The sequence below is a fragment of the Aotus nancymaae genome, unplaced genomic scaffold, assembly GCF_030222135.1.
Source record: "Aotus nancymaae isolate 86718 unplaced genomic scaffold, 86718_ANA_hifiasm-v0.15.2.pri h1tg000029l, whole genome shotgun sequence".
Taxonomy (NCBI): Eukaryota; Metazoa; Chordata; class Mammalia; order Primates; family Aotidae; genus Aotus; species Aotus nancymaae.
In genome coordinates, this window is record NW_026988442.1 from 63,112,476 (window position 1) to 63,134,508 (window position 22,033).

The following is a 22,033-nucleotide window of genomic DNA, read 5'->3' on the forward strand; positions in this document are numbered from 1 at the left end:
AAAAATATATACAGTATTTTTATAAATATTTCGGACATTCAAGATCAAAAAAAGTAAGCAATGTATCATTCAGCACCAAAAAATGTTTGCAGTAAAATCATAAAGAATGATGAAAGTAGGTCCAGGTACAGAGGCTTATGCCTGTAATCCCAGCACTTTGGGAGGCAGAGGCAGGCAGATCACTTGAGGTCACAAGTTTGAGACCAGCCTGGCCAACATGGTGAAATCCTGTTTCTACTAAAAATACAAAAATTAGCTGGGCGTGGTGATGCATACCTGTAATCCCAGCTACTAGGGAGGCTGAGGCATGAGAATCACTTGAACCTGGGAGGTGGAGGATGCAGTGAGCCGAGATTGCTCCATTGCACTTCAGCCTGGGCAGAGACTCCTCTCAAAAACAGTGAATTTCCAGGGAGTGCTTGCTTTGGAGTGAGGAGGATAACAGCTGAGAGGAAGGGAGCCTTGCATATTGGTAAAGTGATGTTAAGTGGATGGTGGCCTCATGGGTATTAATTTTATTAGAACATCTTATCATTTGTTTTTGTTATATATATATATTATTTTATATGTATTAAGTATTTTAGAATAGAATTTATAAAAGTAAAGTATCAGAATGATATAACTAACACCCATCGGTTCATACTTATTCTTGGGGAGAGGGAGAGGGAATAAGGAGCATTTCTACTTTCCAAATCTTAACTTCCTGAATTTTTTAAATCAACCTAAAATGTATATATATTTGGAAAAAATTAAAGAAAATTAAAGAAAAAAAGTAAAAAGAAACTACTGAACACTTGTGATTACTTTCATACTCCCTTTTATCTTCCCTCCTACCTCCCACTTCCATTTTCCTGAATAAGAAGTTAGGATGAACAACTGACCATCCTTAAGAAAAATACGTTGGTTGATCTAAAATAATTTTGATCCTCAGAATCTATGTCGCAGCATTGATTTATTATATATATTGCATTAACTTATTTGAAATATTTGGCTGAAATTAACCCACACTCTTGAAATGAAAATAATCACTACAGGATCATAATAATAATTCAATCACTCTATAGCCTGGTTATAAGAAAAACGCCAGGAAACAGACATCCAAGGAAGGAAGTCTCTTATTTCTTTTCATTTCAAGTCAATTTAGGTAAATTACAGACATTTCCCTTTCAGAGCTGAGGACTATCAATAGAATTTTAAGTGTGGTTCATTTATATTAATGTCTTCAGTTTTAACTTCTTGGACCTTTCTTTCTTTATGATGCCAGCTTTCAGTTCACATTAAAATAATTTTATGACTAGCAAGTTGCAAAAAGAGAAAGGTGTTTTGTATGTGTGGCTTCTACATTTTGGTAGAAGAAGAAATCATTTCAAGGCAATCATTTTCTTTACTTAGTGAATCTATAATTTCTTTCCTTTTGGCACTGCCAACTGGATAACTAAATAGAAGATAATGGAGTTTGGATACTCAATACAGAACTATTTTTATTCTGTGGAAAATGAAACCACTTTGCAAACTACTATGAAACCACTTCAAAATCACTTCGCCCTACCCTTAAGGTGTTTCAGGCTCCATAACCCTTGAGTACTATTCAATCACTTGTCAGTGGTACTGTTTTCCGTGTGTGTGTGTGTGTGTGTGTGTGTGTGTGTGTGTGTGTGAGTTTCTATCCATCTGTCTCCTCTACTAAACAGTGAGTTGCTTGAAGGTAAGATAAATGAATTGTGCTCTCCTAAGAAATGCCTACATTTGCAGTTTGGTCCAAATACAGTGAATTGCACAAAAGCAATATGTGGGCAGCTTCTTTAGTCCTCAGGTGGAACCGATAATGGGAGGTAGGGAGGTAATGAGACTAAAAATAATCATGAAAATGAGAATGTAAGTGCCACAAGAAATATTCATTCATTCATTCCATCATGTATTATGCATACCCATTCAGAATCGTGCGCTGAGAATATGAAAATAAATCAAGCAAACCCTGACCTGAGAGGAGTTCACAATCCAAGTGGGATAATTCCAAGGTGGAAGGGACTAGAGAGAAATGAAAATACCTCACTGTGACTTTCCAGGGTGAGAACAAATCTAGAGGCACAGATAGATGGGAACGGCACTCCAAGAAGAGGGAACCTCATCCACAAAGGCCTGGACAAGTGAACATGCAAACTGAGTTTAGGATACAGTGGATAGTTAGATTTGAGAAAGGCAGAGTCCTGACGCAAAGTAGAGTGATCAAGGCAAAAGGCTAAAGGGAACGTAGTGTGGAGGGGTTTGCTGAATGACAGAAAACAAGTTGAAGAGTTCAAACTTATTTTAGTGAGCAAAGGAGAAGACTTAAATGTTTTTGAGCAGAGAACTGGCATAATCTGAGTGGCACTTTGGAAGGAACAGTTTAGCAACAGTGTTCGAAAGAGACCAAAGGGTAGAAAGGAAACAGGGAATTGTATTCCAAAACTATTGCAATTCAAGTAAGAGCCAGTCGAGGGCTTCAGGACCCATTCATGATTAAAAACAAAACAAACCAGGTATAGACTGTACTTTCTTACCTCAACAATAAATATTTACTAAAACTGTACAGCACACCTTGTTTTAAGATCAAGAACAAGACAAGGATGCTGAGTATCAATGACTTTATTTTAGACTGTCCTGCAGGTCCAATCCAATGCAGCAAGACAAGAAAAAAGAAATTAAAAGTCTATGTCTGGAAAGAAGGAAACAAAACTGTCATTATTTGAAGAAGATAAAATTATCTTCATGATGCATCTTTCAAAAGCTACCGAAAAATTTTTAGAAAACAGTTTAGCAGTGTGGCTGAATGAGCAGATGGAATTAGAAATCCAAGAAGCAGACATAAATCTCTCCACTTTTAAGGCAGAGAAGAACACAGATTAAATAAAGGTTTTTATGAGAAAAGCATCATAATCCTTTCTCTGTGGACAGGTGCATGTAGATTAATAGTACATCTAAACATTCAGAAGTGTAGCCTAAGAGGTTTCCAAGCATATGCATCCAACCCTGAGAGGAATGGCACTGTGTTCTACCGAAGGTCCTAAACAGCCTCTGAGATGGACATCACAGCATAACAGAGAAGCCAATTCTGCCTTCATACATAATTCAAGATCAATGCAAGGGCAAGCAACAGAGGCAGAAAAAATTCTTCCACTGTTAAGTCTAGCCCAGGTTTAAAGCTGTCTTCTCCTATAGTAGTTCCCAAACTTCTGTCTCAGTCTAATAGGTTGCTAATGGGAACAACAAAGCTAGGTATGCTTATTCCATTTACTGCAGGATTGCTGATTCAAAGAGGAAGGCTCCAAGAGGCAGAGAATGAGAGCAACGCTTATCACACTTGATTGACATCAAATACTTTTATCAGGTAACATCTCAAAGAACTAGTGCCTCAGAGAAACTCTAGTTTAGAAAATGCTGTGCGCTCAAACATTCTCAATTCCTGGTATAAACCAAAATTTAGGTGCAATATAACAAATAGCTAAAAGGAAGGATGCTGGAGCCCACTGTGTTGGTTTGAATCCCAGATCCACAACTTACTCTTCTGTGACCTTCAGCAACTTACTTAACCTCTCTATGCCCAAGTTTCCTCATTTGCAGAATGGCAAGAGGGGATATGACAAGAGCAGTTACTTCATAGGGTTATATTAAAGATTAAAATGAATGATGCAATGGCTCACGCCTATAATCCCAGCACTTTTGGAGGCCAAGGAGGATGGATCACCTGAGGTCAGCAGCTTGAGACCAGCCTGACCAACATAATGAAACCCCATCTCTACTAAAAATACAAAATTACCCAGACATGGTGGTGCATGCCTGTAATCCCAGCTGCTTGGGAGGCTGAGGCTGGAGAATCGCTTGAACCCGGGAAGTGGAGGTTGCAGTGAGCAGAGATCACACCATTGCACTCCAGCCTGGGCAACAAGAGTGAGACTCTGTCTCAAAATAATAATAAATAAATAAATAATAAAAATAAAATGAATGATTTCATATATGTAAACCTCTTATTTAAGTGTTGTCACTACACTGTTAGAATTACAATATTTTGCAAGTGAGGAAGAATATGACTTTGTTGGTGTAAAAGGAAAATTGCTCTTCATGAAATAGGTCCGTAAAGGTCTATGAGAAGAGCAGTAATACCTACACTGTCTGCAGTTCTGCTAATCAAGACATTTGGTTAATTGATATTTATACTGAACACATTAACACCTAGATTTGCATTTGGTTTGAGGTGGGGTGACTAGGAAAAAAAAAAAAAAAAGCAATCCTTAGCTTTAGAAAGGTTGGAGAATTTTCTCTAAATATGGTCCTCCGAAGTATCCAGGTTGAAAAGCACCTTTTCTCCAACCTTCTGTTTTCACTTTCCTGAATAAAATACATCTTCTGGAAGGAAATTTAGTGCTAAAGAAATTCTGCCAGTATTCTAAGCCATTTTTAGGGTGAATTTCTACCACCTCTTTCTTCAAAACAATAAGCAAGTTCAACAGACATGAAACTACTGCTGTACATGGAGGAGCCTTTGAAATGTGAAATATCCCAAATGGGACAGTTCTTACCCAGAATGCAAAATTGTTCCAGAAAACATACTGCAACAGAAAAATGCCTCAAATTATTATACTTTACTTTTAAAATATAGCTTAATTTATGCATACTTCATTGTATGTCAATTCCTTGAAATCTGCTGATCTATAATATATATGATAACCAGTAGCCAGAACAATGTCATCCTCCAACTATTAATTAATTAAATAAGATATTAGCATAGTTGTCTTTTTGGATGCTAAGTCAAGAACCCATAACAGTTGAAACTCATTTGGGCTACCAGCCATAAAACTGTGAAAAGCAAACTTCAACAGTACCCAGTCCTCATGGAAACCTCAAAAGGGTTATTTGAGGTCAGAAGACACAACATTTAAGAAGAAATGTCACATGGGAGTATTTCTCATTCAGCTGTAGGATAGAGCAGAATACCAAGTCAACTAAATCAAGTTTCAATTCCTCTAGCCCTCTTTCAAGTCCCTCCACATCCAATCCCCTCCTTTCCAGCCACCTTACTTGCTTCTCTATATTCAGGTCTCTCAAAAATGGCTCACATGCTTCCTTGTCCTTTCACACATAGTGATCATAGCTCCTTTATTTTAGAGTCAGGCTCTTGCTCTGTTGCCCAGGCTGAAGTGCAGTAGTGCAATCATAGCTAACTGCAGCCTCCAACTCCTAGGCTCAAGCGATCCTCCTGCTTCAGCCTCCCAAGTAGCTGGGACTACAGGTATACATGACCATAGCTGGCTAATTTTTAAAAACTATTTTGTAGAGGCAGGACCTTGCTATGTTTCCCAGGCTGGCACAGTAATCATCTTGAAAACCTTCTCTCCCCTGTAGAAACTCTTATTCCACCTTTCCTTTTCTCTTTACGCCTTGCGTGTTCTTTAAGTTGTATACAAAAAAGTGTCTTTATTTAAACATTTTTAAAACTATTATTTTAGCTTATAAGTAGTATAACAGCATTATAGGTAAAATTTTCACAAACCAGTTAGTTTCTTAAGTAAATGATACTCAGCATGTTAGTTAAGGCACCAAAAAGGACCTCTGTGTTTGAGTGACTAAACCTGTGCATTAAAGAGCAGCATTTTGTACTCAAAGTAAATTTTGTAGAAAAGGAAACATGTCATGTCTTCTATAGTAAGATAAGAGAACACATATACCCAGAAAGGGGGCCCACAGCATTCCTTTCTTCTCTTTTTCTACCCCAATTTCCATCTCATATTGCCTTTCCTTTTGTTTACCTTACTCAGATTCTCCTTTCCCAGCCCCAGGCTTGCCAGTGAGCCCACGGGATGATGTGTCTGGTGGCTGAGCTCTTCTAGAACTAAAGACGTGCGGATCCCTGAGTACACATAACCATCAAAGCATGAAGTAATGTCTTGTGAGTGGTGTCACCACACCTCCCAGAAGAAGGATGAATTCCTACCAGAAGCAGTCAAACATACTGCCAGATCATCTAGTGAAATGGATCCCCATGGGTGCTGCTATTAGTATACCAAAGGTCTGAAGCTCATCCAGTGCAATAGCAGAAATAATTACATCTGTGAGAATATGAGAAGAGCCCTGAATTAGTCCCAAATGTAAATCACCATCTCCAACCAACTCCTCTGCCAACTAGTTGATGGATGTTGAGGAGTGGAGTACATTAACCCCTCCAAGTTCTTCCTCCCTCTATATAGCCCAAGAGACTCCCCTGCCCACCAGCCTGACCCCTGGAGTGCTGACTGGCAACAATATTCCAAGTTAAAATAGTTTGCTAAATAGTTATACAATTAGTTTACAATTCATATATATCAGAGGAAAAACAGGATTAAAAAAAAATCTCTAAGATACATGAATCCCAGACCATTGCTCTCCAAATCTTTTCAAAAATGAAAAGATTTCAAAATCTCCTTTATTTCAAAAATGAATTAACCACCAGATGGGACACTCATCCATCCCTGGTGGTCATGGGAATTAGTAGACCCTGTATGGAAAGCAATAGGATAATATTTCATAGAATCAAATTAAAATGTTCACAGCATTGGGCCTAGGAAATCTGCTTCTAGAGAATTTATCCTCCAGAAATAATTCAACAAAAGAACACAGCTCTGTGCATGCAGATGCTCATTAACCCATCACCTAGAGAAAGGGAAAATGGAGATCCCAATGCATTATGATGAGATGGGTTAGCAACCTGTGATCTATCAGCCCACAGGACATTTAAGCAGTCACTGACAAGCAGAAACATGAAGATACTATACAACACGGAAACTGTTTATGGAGTAATATATTTAGGTCAAAAGGCAGAACTGTATATCTACGGTTGGTTTTGTTGTTGTTGTTTTTTTTAATATTAAGCACCAACCAAGAGAAGAAAGGAGGATAGAAAAAAAATAAAATGAAAGCTGTCAGGTGGGGAGATTAGGGCTGCGTTTGTTGCTTGCTTTCATGTTACCATCATAGCGTTTTTGTCATTTACAAAGGAGGAAAAATCAATTCTATGCCAACCCAGACTACAGAAACCTGAGTGGGAGTTGGGAAGAGAGATTTTTCAGCACAGAATCAGACTCCTTCTCCGAAGAGCTGTGTGGCCTTCACCTGCAAGGCGACCTCTTCCACAAGCAGAGGCCAGGACAAAAAGAGGCACCTGTGAGCGACAAAGGCGGTTTCCCTCGCGGCGCCAAACGGAGTGGCCACCTCCCACCACCAGGCCTCCTAATGGGCGCTTTTATCCCGCGGGGCGGAGGGACCTCATTAGAAGGCGCTGGTGCTAAAGAGAAATGCATTTCCAGAACAGGAGGTTTCATCATTCCTAGCGCTAGCGACAGAATGGTGACAGAAGGTAAGTGGCAGATTTGCATCACCGCGTCGCTCCTTGCCTGGAAATTGGAAACAGGCCGCCCGCGGAGGCGACCCCCGAGGAGCCGCGGGCCTGCAGTGCCTTCCCGGGACCGGCAGCTGGGGGCCCCTTCCGGGGGAGCCAGGCACCAGGGAGGTAGGCAGCGTGCCATCCCTCAGAGACCGGGCGCCCCGTCGCCTCTGGGCATTCTCAATGTCACCCACTCCCAACGCAACTCAGACCCGCTGCCCAAACAGCTTGCACAAACTTAAATTGCTACAGTGCTCCGCGGGCACCGCGGGGTCGCAGCCCTTGCTGCGGGGGAAGGGGTAGTCATGGGGGCGGGGAGGGGGCAGCCTCCAGCACGCATTCTTTCTCGCATCTTTCCTCAACAACATTCAAAACGCAAACATGTAAAGAGCTATAGAGAACTGCAAAGTAACCAAAGCGGATTACTAGCGCGGGAAGGGCGGGAAGGGGGCGTGGGGTAAAAAACTGCCTACTGGGTACTATGCTCCTGCTTGGGTGCAAGATACCCAAGTAACAAACCTGCACGTGTACCCCCTGCGTAGAAAACGGAAGTTGAATTTAAAAAAAAAAAAAAAAAGCAAATTTTACATTTTCTAAACAGATTCCTACCCCAGCTTCAAAGTAAGAATCAAATTGTCCCTCTGTCTGAGGTTTCCCTGAACAGAATGGAATGTGTTTCTCTATTTTGGCTCCACTCATGTCTTCTTTGCTCTTGTCTCTGGGCACTGATACCAAGCCAGTTTTTCCTTTCTTTCTTTCTTTTTTTTTTTTTTTTTTTTTTTTTTGGTGAGACGGAGTCTCGCTCTGTCACCAGGCTGGAGTGCAGTGGCGCGATCTTGGCTTACTGTGACCTCTGCCTTCCGGGTTCAATTGATTCTCCTGCCTCAGCCTCCCGAGTAGCTGGGACTACAGGCCAAGTGATTTTTTTAACTTGCTTTCCCCACATTGGACTTAGGTTATTGATGGCAGGGATCTGGTCTTACTTATCATAGTAAATCCATGATGCTTAGTACTGAGCTCAGCACATACTAGATCCTCCATGTATCAAAGTGAAACTGAAATTAATAAAGGCAAAAAAAAAAATCAGAATGTCACCTCTAAATGTTAGAGCCGTGCTGTCCAAGAGAAATACATGCCAGGCACAAATGTGAGCCACACATGTAACTTCAAACTTTCTAGTAGCCACATTAAAAGAAGTAAAAAGAAGTGAAATTCGTTTTATTATTTAACCTCACACATCCAAAATATTATCATTTCAACATGTCATGAATATTTTTAAATATTAGTAAAATATTTTACTTTTTGTGTACTAAGTCTTTGAAATTTGATGAATATTTTATATCTTCTGCTCATCCCAATTTGACTACCTACATTACAGGTGCCCAGTAGTCACGCACAGCTACCATTTTGACAGCACAATATTACTAAGGAAGTAGCTATCAAACAGATGTGTATTTTCCCCCTTTCAAACTCTTTTGGATAAATGTCTAGAACAGAAAATATTGTTTCAAACAGATCCTCAAGCCGATCTTTACCAGGAGCCATAGTTATGAAGAAAATTTTAACAAACACATGAGCAAGCAAGGCTATTATTCTAGGATATATCCTAGGGTAGTCTGGGTGTTATTTCTCCTGCTTGTTTGGACAGATAATTAGCAGGTTGTGTTTTTTAGTGAAGTAATTAATTATCCTGGAAGAGCTAAACAGTTCCTTCCCTTCTAAAGTCGACTTTACAACAAGTATGATACAAATAATGAGTAGTTAGAAGGATTTGATGCTATCATGATAACATTAGTATCAGGGACCCAGGAGTGCCAGAAGCCTCCCCTAACAGCCCCATCTTTCCCGCTGGGTGGGCGAGTCTGATCTACACAAGAATAGTGACACTCCAGGTATCCAAGCACCACCTAGGTAGGGCACCCACACCCGTCATCCCAATACGGAACCTGGCCAAAGTCCCAGGTGAGGAGGGTTACGTGGGGTCTTCCCATTCCCTTACTTCCCACCTAACATTCTGCAGCCTTACCTATTCTAAACCTTAAGACCAGCCCAGTTGGGCCTGAATCTGTGGAGTAAGCTGAACTTACCCCTCAGCAGCATTCAGAGAGGGGAGAGAAAAATCGGCCCTGGAAGCCATCCCAGGAAGCCAGACCCTACAGTGGTCAGCCTGTCGCAGAGGGCAGATGCAGGAAGGAATACTGACCAGATTGGCATTTGTCCCTGTCTATGGGGCAAGAGATGGCTGTGAAAGGGGAACAGAAGTCCCTTCCCCCATAACTATCCAAAGTTTCTAATATTGATGGAGTTGTTTTGTGCCCAGATTCCCAGGTGAAAATCAATAATCTCTTAGGAGTGAGGTGCCAGACAGGTCGTTCCAAGAAAAACTATGATATAACCTCCTCAGAGAATTGAAGCCGACTGCTCGGCCTTTCCTTATAAGGCAAAATGAGACCTGGAAATGGGAGAGACTACTAAGAGAGTAAGCCCAACAAAGGAAGAGTCCCCGCCATGCATCCATACAGAACTGTGTAACCAAGATCTTCAAATAAATGCTTCTAAAATAATATTAGTGATCTGCAGCTCCTAAGAACATAACCTGCAGCCAGCCGGGCACAGTGGCTGTAATCCCAGCACTTTGGGAGGCTGAGGCGGGCAGATCACAAGGTCAGGAGTTTGAGACCAGCCTGGCTAACATGGTGAAACCCTGTCTCTACTAAAAATACAAAAATTAGCTGGGTATGGTGGCACATGCCTGTAATCCCAGCTACTCAGGAGGCTGAGGCAAGAGAATTGCTTGAACCCAGGAGGCAGAGGTTGCAGTGAGCCCAGATCACGACACTGCATTCCAGCCTGGGCGACAGAGCGAAACTCCATTAAAAAAAAAAATACTCTGCAGCTAGATGTTAAAGGTATAAATTACTGGGGTTTGTTTTTTTATTTGCACCTTTCCTCCAACTCCATCTCCCTTCAAAAGTTTTCCTTTAATAAGAAGAGGAATATGAAACATAAAAAGAGAATTACAAACCTTTTTCCTTTAAGTACTGTGTTGTGCTGAATTCTGATCTCATATATATGCTTTCCCTTCAGCTCTGCGGACGTATTTTCCAGCGTTCGATTCACATCAAGGATGGGTATGCACTGACGGAAAAGGTCATATGCAATACACCTGGACACACTTAAGAGGACTGCTCCAAATATAGTTGATGGCAATCTAATAAGAGGGTACTGAAGACAAATGAGATGCATTTGCCTGTTTCCCTGATGCTTAACGAGCAAAGACAAGGTGAAGCAGCAGCAGGAAGAAGGCCACAGAGCGGAAAGCTCTTTAAATAGCTTTCCAGGTGGCCCTGCCACACTGGCACTGGTGGATTAAAAAGGATAACTGGGACATGGACATGAGCATTGTGAAGGGAGACAGGCTGGGAATCTGTTAGCCCTGATGGCACCGTGCGTGCTTCTACCGCCACACCTGACTCTACACTAGACAAGTCTATCACGGCAAAAGGCTCCTCTTGCTTCAAGGTCGACGTGTATGAGCATTTCTTTCTCCTCACTGGAAATCAACAGTACCTAGCCTTCTGATTTGAAGAAACCAGCTGCAAAAAGAAAGGTAGAAGGCAATGGGGGGAATCTGCCTGGGCATTTGATAGTAAGGAATTATTGTTAATATTTTACATGTAATAGTGTTCTTGTAGTTATGTTAAAAATAAAGAGATACATATTGAAGTCTGTGGCTCAAAAGATATGAGATGTTAAGATTTCGCTTTAAAATAGTCTAGTGAGGTTGGGGAGAAAGGTGAGGAGAGTGTGTAAAAAATAAGATTGGCCATTTGCTGATGATCATGGTTAAAACTGGTTGATGAGTACATTTTGTTATTCTTTCTACTTTGCTGTATGTTTGAAATTTTACATAATAAGTTTTCTAAAAGAGTACCTACGAATCAAGCGGGGAGAGAAAAAGCAAGTCTCTGCCTAGGGCTTTTCTGAGGGGGTTATTTTTTTCCTTTCTCAGCTTACCATTGCCCAGAAGATATCACAGGCCATTCAATGTGAGCACCAAGAAGAAAGGATACATCCATCCATCCGATTTTTCCCTAAGACTACAATCTTGGCTTCTATCTCTGTCTGCCTCCAGAGAGAGATTTAGCTTTTGATCACCTCCAACAAACAACATCCTTTAGAATATTGAAACTGACAAGAGACAGCCTACAAAATCCTACGGTTTACATTAAAAGTCTGAAGGCATTGCCACGTTCCGGATCTGGGGGTTAACAGTGCATGACGAAGCACATACCCTCGGTAAGAAGTTAATTTAGCTCGAATATGAAGGGATACCTTATGAGACAAACTGGCAGCGGTTCCACAGGGTGAGCAGAGAAGTGGGACTATAAAACAGAAGACAATTTGCAGTTTCTAAGTTGCTCCCTTCACAAACTGTAGTGGATGTCTTAAAATCATCTCGTATATCCTTTTACCCAGTAATCTCAATTCTAGGAATGCATTCTAACAAAATAACTGGGCAAGTCCATGAGGAGGTGTATGGACTAATGTTTATATCAAGCCTTGTTTATAATAGGGAAAAAAACCCCAGAAAACCTAAAGGTCCATTAGTAGGAACTAAAGTATTGATTAGGCATATAATGAAATTATATGCAACTTTTAAAACGCTGAGAATGTATAGTACACTAGACTTCAGACATCAGCATTTAGTTTAGTAAGTATACTATATTATTAAGTAATACAGAGTTTTAAAATAGATTTTATAAAATATCTTTGTTTTAAAACAAAGTGTGTTGTAAGAATAGAAAAGAACTGGAATACACAATAAAATGTTAATTGTGGTATTTTCTGGTTAGGAAAATTAAATGTAATTTTTACCGTCTTTATGATTTTTTCCATGGTCTAAATTTTTTCACTGTGCAGGCAACATATTGGGGCCCCCATATACACAAAAAGAAACTATTTATTTTAAGACAATAATAACAAAACCATAAAGATGTCTAAAGGAGAAAAGACAAATTGTCAGAGCTGGACAGAGGTCAAAGTGACAATCTAAGCAAATAACCTTTAACTCTGACAAGCCAAGGAGGGTCAGCACCCTTTCCTTTCTTTCAAAAGATGTCTTATACTGAGCAACTACTCTGTTCCAGGCCTTGGAGATGGAAGTAATGGGACACAATTTCCTGCCCTCAAAGTTTTCAACCTAATTGGAGGAAAGGACAGATTTACTAAATAAATGAAATGCACTACCAGGGAAGAGCAAAGTACAGCGATGCTTAAGGGGAAGAGGCTAATTCCACCTGGCAGGAAGGATGGGGAGAGAGAGGCTGATCAGAAAAAGTGTCAGTGGAAGGATTGTGGGCTGAGAGGTTAAAGGTGAGTGGATGTTTTTCCAAAGCTCACAGGCCATGCAGGTAAGGATGGTCACCCCTGGTATGTGGGTTGATGTGAGCAGCTGAAGGGAAAGGAATGGGGATTGAGCAGCCTAGTCTTTTTGAGGGGGAACAGAAGCACAGATCAAATATGTGGTGAGGGTAAGGCTAGGGAGTAGGCAGGCCCGCAGTATGGAGGCCCTGGAATGCCCCACTGAAGCATCTGGTTTCCAACCTGAGGGCACAGAGGAAACTCTGAAGGGTCTGCACCTTCCCAAGATTAGTCAATCTGACAACAATGCAGAGAATGAACCACTACTGGGCCTTAACTGGATGCCTGACGTGGACTAGCCACTGGGCTTAGCACACAACAGCCCTGGACAGTGGAGAGTGTTGTTATCTCTATTTTACAGGAGAGGAAACTGGAACTCAGTGTGGTTTAGGAATTTGCCCAAGTTCTCACAGCTAAGAAGTGGCAGAGCTCAGAGTTCATCTAGGCTATCTGACTCATGCCCATGTTCCATGCCAGGAAGACACTATGATGAATCTAAAATTGTTTTCTCGTGAGTTCTCTATGATATTTACAAACAACCTCAAACTCAACGACTCAATTCCTACTAAAAGGAGCTTGGTTGACGTGCAGCAAATGGATTACAGGGAGAACTTTCTCAGCCACAAAATTAGAACTTTATGAAAAAAACCTGGGAAAAAGTAACATGGGACTGGATCTGTCAAGGGGCTTAATTTTTTTCAACTCAAGAGAAACCATTAGGGAGTAGCCAATTTGTTTTTGCTTTTTTAATAAGTAGACACAGGTGGGAAACCTGAGGTAAGGAAGGACTAAAGGGAAATCAAAGGTCGGGGGAGGGAAATCAAAGGTGGGGGCAGGTTTCCAACTGTGAATGGGAAGAGCTGAGAATGGAAAACATTATTAAATAGGGGAGCCGGGCCAGACAAGCTCAAGTGGGAGCAGAAGGAAGTCTCCAGTGCTACGCAAGTAATTTACGGAAACGCAGAAATTGGCATTTATGGAGTCTTGATTTCAGGCAGGGAAAGGGGAAAAAAGAAACCTTCAGTCAAGATACATTTACTAAGTAACTATACAACTACAGTAAAGGAGATGAAAATTTAAATTAAAAAAAAGAAAAAGCTACATGGGAAGGATATATATACACACACACATACATCTTATGCATGATCACAAAGGAATGGCTAACATAGTCTAGAACTAAATGAACATGCGCTTTGCCTTCAAGGATGTTTAGAAATACCAAAAATAAGATGAAAACAGTGGCTAATCCAACCAGGAGAATGGGGTGTACAAATGCCTAAGAAATGGTAATACAAGAAAGGTTTTCCAGGAATAACCAGAATAGGGCAGTAATTTTAGGGACAAAAGCTAATGTTGATATGAGGAAAGTCACCAAGGGAATAGAAGGCAATTAGCATCTTTTGAGCATTTTCTCTGCGCCAGACACTGTCTAACCACTTCATTTCTTTTCGTCCAAATGACCCCGTGAGATAAGTAATTATTATCTGCACTTTCAATATGAGAAAATTCATGCCCTGGAAAGCTAAGCAACTTGGAAAGAAAAAAAAAAAAAAACAGCTAGCTAGTGAATCTACGCTCGGTTTTGTCTCACTTTTCCTGCTCCCTCTCCCCAGCCCATTCACGGACTGTGTGCCCACTGTGAACAGTGAGTGGCCTCGGTTACATACGCCAGATTACAGCTCTCTGCAGTGTTCACTCAGTTTATGGTTTCACAGGGTACATGTGAATGAAATCACTAATCCATTTCAGGTGATATCAACATCGCTGAATTTAGAGCACAGAGGAATGAAGAAGCACTGACACACCCTGACACTACTAGACTAGAATGCACTTAGACAAAGTGACTAAATAAACTTATTTTGGTTTAAAATTCTGCTTTTAGATGGAAATGAAAAATGGTACAACCGCTTTGGAAAACAGTTTGGCAGTTTCTTATAGAGTTAAATATATAGTTATTTTACAACCCAGTAATCCCATTCCTAGATATTTACCCAAGAGAAATAAAAATTCATACACAGAGCCTATATGCAAAGGTTCACAACAGCTTTATTCATAATCATACCAAACTGGAAACAATCCAAATGTCCTTCAACAGCTGAATAGATAAATAAACTATGGTATATCCGTACAATATACTGCTAAGCAAACAAAGAGATGAATTAGTGATACGTACACATAAATAAATCTCAAAGAATTTTTAACTGTAAAAACCAAGACTCAAAAAGATAATGTATAATTCTATTTTATGACAATCTGTAAAAGGCAAAATTATAGACAGGAAGACAGATAAGTGCTTGCCAGAGAAGCATAAGGGCTCTTATTTTATTTATTAATTTTTTGGAGTGCTAAAACTGTTTTTAATCTTGATAATGGTGGTGTGTGGTAGACAGAATAACAGCCCCAAAAAGACATCCGTACCTTAATCCCTGGAATTTGTGAATAAATTAATGTTACATGGTAAATGGAACTTTACAAATGTAATTTCAGATACAATTAAGGTTGCTCATCAGATGACCTTAAAGGAGGAAGATTATCTCAGATTATTAGGATGGGGAGCTCAATGTAACCATATGGGCCTCCAAAAGTGGAAGGAGGAAGAAGAGTCAGAGACATGCAGGCCTGGAAGAGGGGGCCTAGACCCACTGCTGTTGGCTTTGAAGATGGAGGAAGGGGGGCAAGTAGCTACGACCCAAAAGTAGCCTCTAGAAGCTGAGAACACACCCCAGGTATAGTCAGCAAGGAAATGGGTCCCTCAGTCCTACAACCATAAGAAACTGAAATGTGCTGCCCATCTGGTGAGCAAAGAAATAAATCCTTCCCTAGACCCTCCAGAAAAGAGCATGGCCCTGCCAATATCTTGATTGTGGCTTTATGTGACTCTAAACAGTCAGAGACATCAGCCCACCTACTGGATTTCTAGCCTATAAAAACTGTGAAATAAAATAAATGTGTTGTTTCAAGCCTCTTATGTTTGTAGTAACTTGTTATGGCAGCAATAGAAAACTAATTAATACAAGATAGTCACAAATCTCTATGTATTTGCCCAAAGCATAGAACTACTATACACCAAAAAAGTGGTATTACTGGCTGGGCATAGTAGCTCATGCCTGTAATCCCACCACTTTGGGAGGCCAAGGCAGTTGGATCACATGAGGTCAGGAGTTCGAGACCAGCCTGGCCAATACGGTGAAACCCCGTCTCTACTAAAAATACAAAAATTAGCCAAGTGTGGTGGCAAGTGCCTGTAATCCCAGCTACTTGGGAGATTGAGACAGGAGAATTGCTTGAACCCAGGAGGCAGAGGTTGCAATGAGCCAGGATGACACCACTGCACTTCAGCCTAGGTGACAGATTGAGACTCCATCTCAAAAAAAAAAAAAAAAAAAGTGATATTACTGTGTGTAAATTTGAAAAAACAGAATGTTTTAATGTTATTGCTTTGGAAGGCCATTACTGTGGAAAAAAGAAAAGTTTTAAGATGTAGCCGTATTTCTTCATTTGATCTCGAAAATCCTAACTCAGGCTTGAATTTGGTCTCCGTCCAAGCCCCTCCCCCATCCATCCACTGCCAAGAAAGAATCTAAGCTTCTGAAGATTGAGGCCGCTTTCCAGCTTAGGTTTGTGGCTGATGTTTTGCTCTGGCTCTTAGGCCATAACTTACGTTGCCTCAGGAGGAAGCACTCATCTTTAATAAGAACTGTTTTCTCAAGGCTGCAAACAGAAAAGCCCAATAAGAGGAAAGTAAAGTGTAAAGTCCATTTCAAAGTTCCTTACTGAGAACTCACCAAGTCAGAGAGCTTCCATCAATTCAGTTGCTTCAGCCAGGCACCGTGGCTCACTCCTGTAATACCAGCACTTTGGGAGGCCAAGGCAGGTGGATCACCTGAGGTTAGAAGTTCAAGACCAACCTGGCCAACGTGGTGAAACGCTGTCTCTACTAAAAAGACAAAAATTAGCCAGGCGTGGTGGTGGGCACCTGTAGTCCCAACTACTCAGGAGGCTGAGGCAGGAGAATTACTTGAACCCAGGAGGCGGAGGTTGCAGGAGGTTGCAGTGAGCCGAGATTGCACCATTGCACTCCAGTCTGGGCAACAAGAGCAAAACTCTGTCTCAAAAAAAAAAAAAAAAAAAAAAAATACAGTTGCTTCAAAACAATAGGCAGAGCCCAAAGTAATGGATGACTCACCAGGATTTTTAGCAGTTAATGGAGTACTCTGAGAAATGCTGTAAATCCAATACTTTTGCTGAAAAATTAATGTGATGTGGAAGGGAGCCTCTTTTCTAATCACTTACCCACTCCCACTCTCCACTTCTAGCTCACTATCAATGTCTTTAGCTCTTCTAACTTTTGCCAAAGCTCAATGTCGTTCTTTCCCAATTTTCTCATATCACTTTAAGCATTATATATGCTAGCTTACCAGGCCCATTCAGAGAAACAGCACTTCTCTTTAAAATTAGTTTTCAACTACTCCCTGCAGCCTACAGCCAATAAAAAGTCTATAAACTATGTTAAATATACAAAGTAAAGATTTCCAGAATTCACAAAGAGATTGATAAATATTTATTAAGTACGTTCTATGCATAAAGCCCTAGGACGTATAAAGGAGCAAAACATGCATGGTCCTTGTCTCTATATATGGCTTACAATGTCATTAGATATATGACCAAAGCTAATAATAATCCAAGGCAAAAAATTGAGCAGATCATATACAAAACAAATGCTATCAGAGTTCAAAGTGGTGAGAGATTGTGGCTGGGGTGGTCAGTGAAAGAGAGCTTTGCACAAAGCTGAAAAACTGCAAGGGTGATAGAGATCATTTCTCCCAGACAGGACATTTTTATAAAAGAGAAATCTAGAACCTCTACCTGTAAAATATCTTTCTTGGAATATATCTCCATAACAAACAGAATTTTAAGGGAAAATATGACCCCAGTTTCAAAAACATGAAGAATTTCTGGCATCTGAATTTGGACTAACAGATAACTCCACCAAAATTCATTGTTTATTTGTCTGAGAGTGACATATTTCTGGACAGTCTGGGCTTCTTCAGTCATCTCCAGTCCGTGCCCCTAGAATTAAGGAAGGTTGTGCACATCTCAGGCAGTCTTCACCGGCAACTGAAGCATGTGAACCGGTTCCAATTGAATTGACTTGGGGCCATTCTACTCAGTGTATATGGCATGATACAGACTGCCAGAACCCTCATTTCCTTTAGTGCCACAGTATCAATTAGGAACAGGAAGGGTCCTGGCACATGCAACCCAACCCCAATACGCTTTAGTGTCTGGCAGTCTTCTTTTCTGTACATACACTCACTAAAAGATGTGTAAACAAACGTTCATACCAGCACTATCCATATTAGCCCCAAACTGGAAACTATCCAAATATCCAACAACAGTCAGTAGACAAACTGTAGTATATTCGTATCACGGAATACTACAAAACAATGAGGATGAATTTGACAAGCATAACACTTAATCGCAAGAAACCACACACAAAAGAGAACATACTCTATGGTTTTATGTATATAAAGTTAAAAAGCAACAAGCAAAATTAATCTATAGCATCAGAAGTCAGAATTGTGGTTACCCTGAGGCAGGGAGAGTTAGGGACTGGAAGGGTCACAGGGGGATTTCTGGGGTCCTGAAATGTCTGTTTCTTAGTCTGTGAGATGGTTATAGGGAGCATTTACTTTGTGAAAAGCCATCAAGCTGTATACTTATGGTAACACTTTTCTATATGAATGCTTCATTTCAATAAAAAGTTTACCTTAAAAAAAATTGAAAACTGTCGTATTAAAGGATTATAGTAGGATGAGCAAAAATCACTTTACAGTTGAAAAGCAATGTGTATATTCACATCCACAATTTTTATTTAAGTTTCTTATTTAATATGGTGACTTGGTTTTAATTTATTTAGCCAATAATATTTAGATAAGGAATTAAATATATACTCAGAGCAATGTCATAATATTAAAGAAGAATAATTCTAAAATTAAGGGTCTCTGCTTTGCATACAGGTCAAAGCAGATTATTTATTACTTCCTTGGTTCTAGGAGAGGAGGAAGGGGAGGAGAAGGGAGAGGGGGGGAGGGGAGAGGGGATGGGTGAGGAGAGAGGATGGGAGAAGAAAAACTTTTTCAGGATCTTCTAAACCTCTGGGAAAAAAATAGGGTCACCAGAACATGTTCCAGTACTGCACAATTATTTGTTTGAAAATTGTTACAAGCCAAGGGGCAGGGACTAGATGTCCCCAGTAACTCCCACTCCATCCAAACCACAACCTGGCTCATGAAGTAGCATATCAGGCTGTAGGCAGATCCTGGCTGAGAGCTGTAAACCAAACAAGTCACTATCTGCCCCAGGTACTGTCCATGTATATGTCACTAACACTTATCTGCCATTAACTGCAGAATTTTCTTCCTCATCAACGGTAGCTTATATCTTCTCTGCAAGTTTAACACTAAGCAGAGAGAAAACCATGCTTTCCTGCCCTTAAAGGTCAGCTCACAGAATGACTGCCCATCCACATAGCGTTTGGAGGTCAGACTTTCCTGATGACTGTGAAAATGGGGAAGGGAGAAAGGGTCCTCAAAGGGAGCTGCCTTTTAAAGTGAGGTACAGGTCAAAAGCCCTGAGACCAGAGCCTTGCCCAAGCTCCTCTAGCGTTGACAGAGCCCGCCTTACGGTACAGCTGGCACCTGCTGGTCCCCAGGGCCCTTCTCGGGGACTGCGGCAGGCAACCTTGGCAAAGATGCTGGGGACCGCCCGGGCTGGAAAACGTCGGCCTCTGGCGCTTAAGAAAGGCCAGCCGGACTCCGGCAGTACCCTCGGTAAATTGTCACCTGTCAATCACTTGACCTAAATACACCAGCCACTGGGGGAAGGGGAGGAGGGGGTTAGTCTGAGCATGCTCAGTGATCGGGATGACATCACTTAATCAATGCTGGGGACAGGAAGGCTGCATCAGCAGCCTGGAGCAGGCTGCCAGGAACGTGTCAGTGGGGACTGGGAGGCTCCCATTAACTCGGTCCTTCCCCACTCGGCTCGCATACAAAGGGGGAACCATCATCAGCCACACACGCTGCGGACAGCGGGCAGGGAAGGGGCGGAGGACCCGGCTGGTGTATTTCATTTGACAGATTCCTTTAAGAACTAAAAACCATTGGTTCTCCCTCCCCTCACCAGCAGCCCCTGCTGTACACAGGGAACTAAGTCGGGGAGGGGGTCGGGGAGAAAAGGTGGGGAAGGGAGATCAAGAGGGAGGGGGGTCCGAGCCGCACGAAGTAACTTCTGCTCTTGGCACAGAGGGGTTATCTCGCTGCTCTGTGAGCCTCCTTGCCCCACAGATGTGGACACAGCCTCCTCTCCACCCAGCGTGAGGCGCATCCGAGGGTCTGCAGACGTGGGAGGAAGGTCATCCCAGAGGGGAGGGTTCAAGCCCGACTCCACATCCAGGGCAGCCAGGCGTGAGACGAGGCGGGAGACACACCAAGCCTCCCGGGGACACCGAGGCCACCAGTACTCCCCCCACCCTCCGCCTTCCGCGCGCGGAGCAAGGTGAAACGCCGCGGGGAGCTCCGAGACGCGGCTAGAATTCTTCCTGTACTCTTTTTTTCTCTTTTTTGCTAAGGTCGTGAGTAGAATAGGCAAATCTCTTTGGTAAATCGAATTGATTGATGCCCGGAAGCATTTGCTGGTTGCAGAGCTCACACTTTAAAGGGGGCCTGGGCACCCGGCTTCAGGGTCACCCGAACACACTACCCACGCGGCGAGGCGAGCGTGGGGAACAATGGGCCCACCCGGGCCCCCACCCCGCGAACAATGGCGGCGCCGAGCCCGTCCTCGCCCCCCACCCCCACCCCGGCCGCCCGGCCCGGCCCGCCGCCCCCGGCCGCCTCTCCACCCACCCAGGAGGGAACCATAGGGCGGGGGGCTAGGGGTCTCTGGCCAGGTCCACACGAGAGGCCAGTCCCGAGGGGATGTCCGAGGGGGCGGCCTGAACATCTCCGCTGCGTCTGGGGCGTCGGGGCGCCGGGCGGCAGCGTGGAGCAGTAGGGGAGGCAGGCGCCCCGGCCACTTACCCCGATCACCACGGTCTCATCGCCTTTAAATTTGGGGATGAATTTGTCCCCGCGGAGGATCTCTGCTTCGTTGAGGGGCCGGAACCGGCACATCACTTTGATGCTGCATTCGGCTGGATCCGCCATCTCGGCCGGCGGTAGGGAGGGGGCGCGGGGATGGGTGGGGGGCCGGGGCCGGGAACGACGGGGAGGAGGCTGCGAGCCTCACCGCCCACAGCTAGGCCGCCTCCTGCAGCCTCCGACGACGCTTCTCAGCAGGTCATCGCGAGCCCAGCCGGCTGGGCAGCCCCGGCCGCTCCGAGCCCGGGAAGGTGGGCAGCCTCTCGGCTCCAGCCCCTACGCCTGCAGACCAGCCTGCCCTGGCCCCGCCCCGGCCCTGCCCAGCGCCCCCCGGCCCACCTGCCCGCGACCACGCGGCGGGCGGACGAGGCGATGCGCAGGGAACAAGCCTCGCCCAGCTCAGACCTCCCGGGCTCCTGCGCGCTCAGCCATCCTGCATCAGCACCAGCGCGCTCTGCAGCCTCCCGGCCCGCCCCTCCGCGCCCGCCGCCCCGCCCTCCCCCGCCCTCCCCCACCCCGCCCCGGGGCGGTGACGTCACCGCCGAGGTCCGCCCCGACCCCGCCCGGCTCCAAGCGCTGCGCATCCCGGGACTTGTAGTCACTCTACCTGCGTGGGGGGAGGGGGAAGGACAGGATGCGACCTCCAAGAGCCTGCAAGTCCCGTCTGGCTGCCCAAGCCAGGAACAGGACGAAAGTCATATCCAATATTCCCGGTTAAAATCTCTATAGATAACTAGATCTGTATCATCTCTTTACATCTTTTCCTGATCCCAAAAGAAAATCACTTGGGAAACAGCTCCCAATAGCCCCTGGGTTTCATTCTTCAACTTCTACCACTAGGTAAGGATGGATGTTTGTTCAGAGTTTGGGTTTGATTGGCCTTGGTTTAGGTTGGCGACTGGTCCTAAACCAATCAACCAGAATCAGGGATTCTGTAAGATTCTGGAGGAATCTCGTGGTGGAAAGGTTCCCAAAAGAAGAAGGATGATATTCCCCGGACATGGTGCTGGGCTGGCAGAATAACTGGGTGTCCACTCTATTTTTCCAGAACTTCCTTTTCCTCTAAGACCCA

At 43.2% G+C, this 22,033-nt stretch overlaps 1 protein-coding gene and 1 long non-coding RNA gene across 2 annotated transcripts in view; one reads left to right on the forward strand and one right to left on the reverse strand.

The window, feature by feature from the left end:
• Positions 1–21,417, reverse strand: part of KIF5C (kinesin family member 5C) — a 153,490-nt gene extending 132,073 nt beyond the window's left edge. The window contains exon 1 of the mRNA XM_021668895.2: positions 20,902–21,417. Within this exon, the coding sequence (XP_021524570.1) occupies positions 20,902–21,027 (126 nt within the window). The 5' untranslated portion in view covers positions 21,028–21,417. The remainder of the gene's footprint in view (positions 1–20,901) is intronic.
• LOC105720516 (uncharacterized) lies at positions 7,275–12,473 on the forward strand. The gene is made up of 3 exons (XR_001108174.3): positions 7,275–7,366; positions 10,481–11,003; positions 11,406–12,473. It is a non-coding gene; the product is annotated as an uncharacterized LOC105720516 (long non-coding RNA).
• Positions 21,418–22,033: the final 616 nt, after the last annotated feature.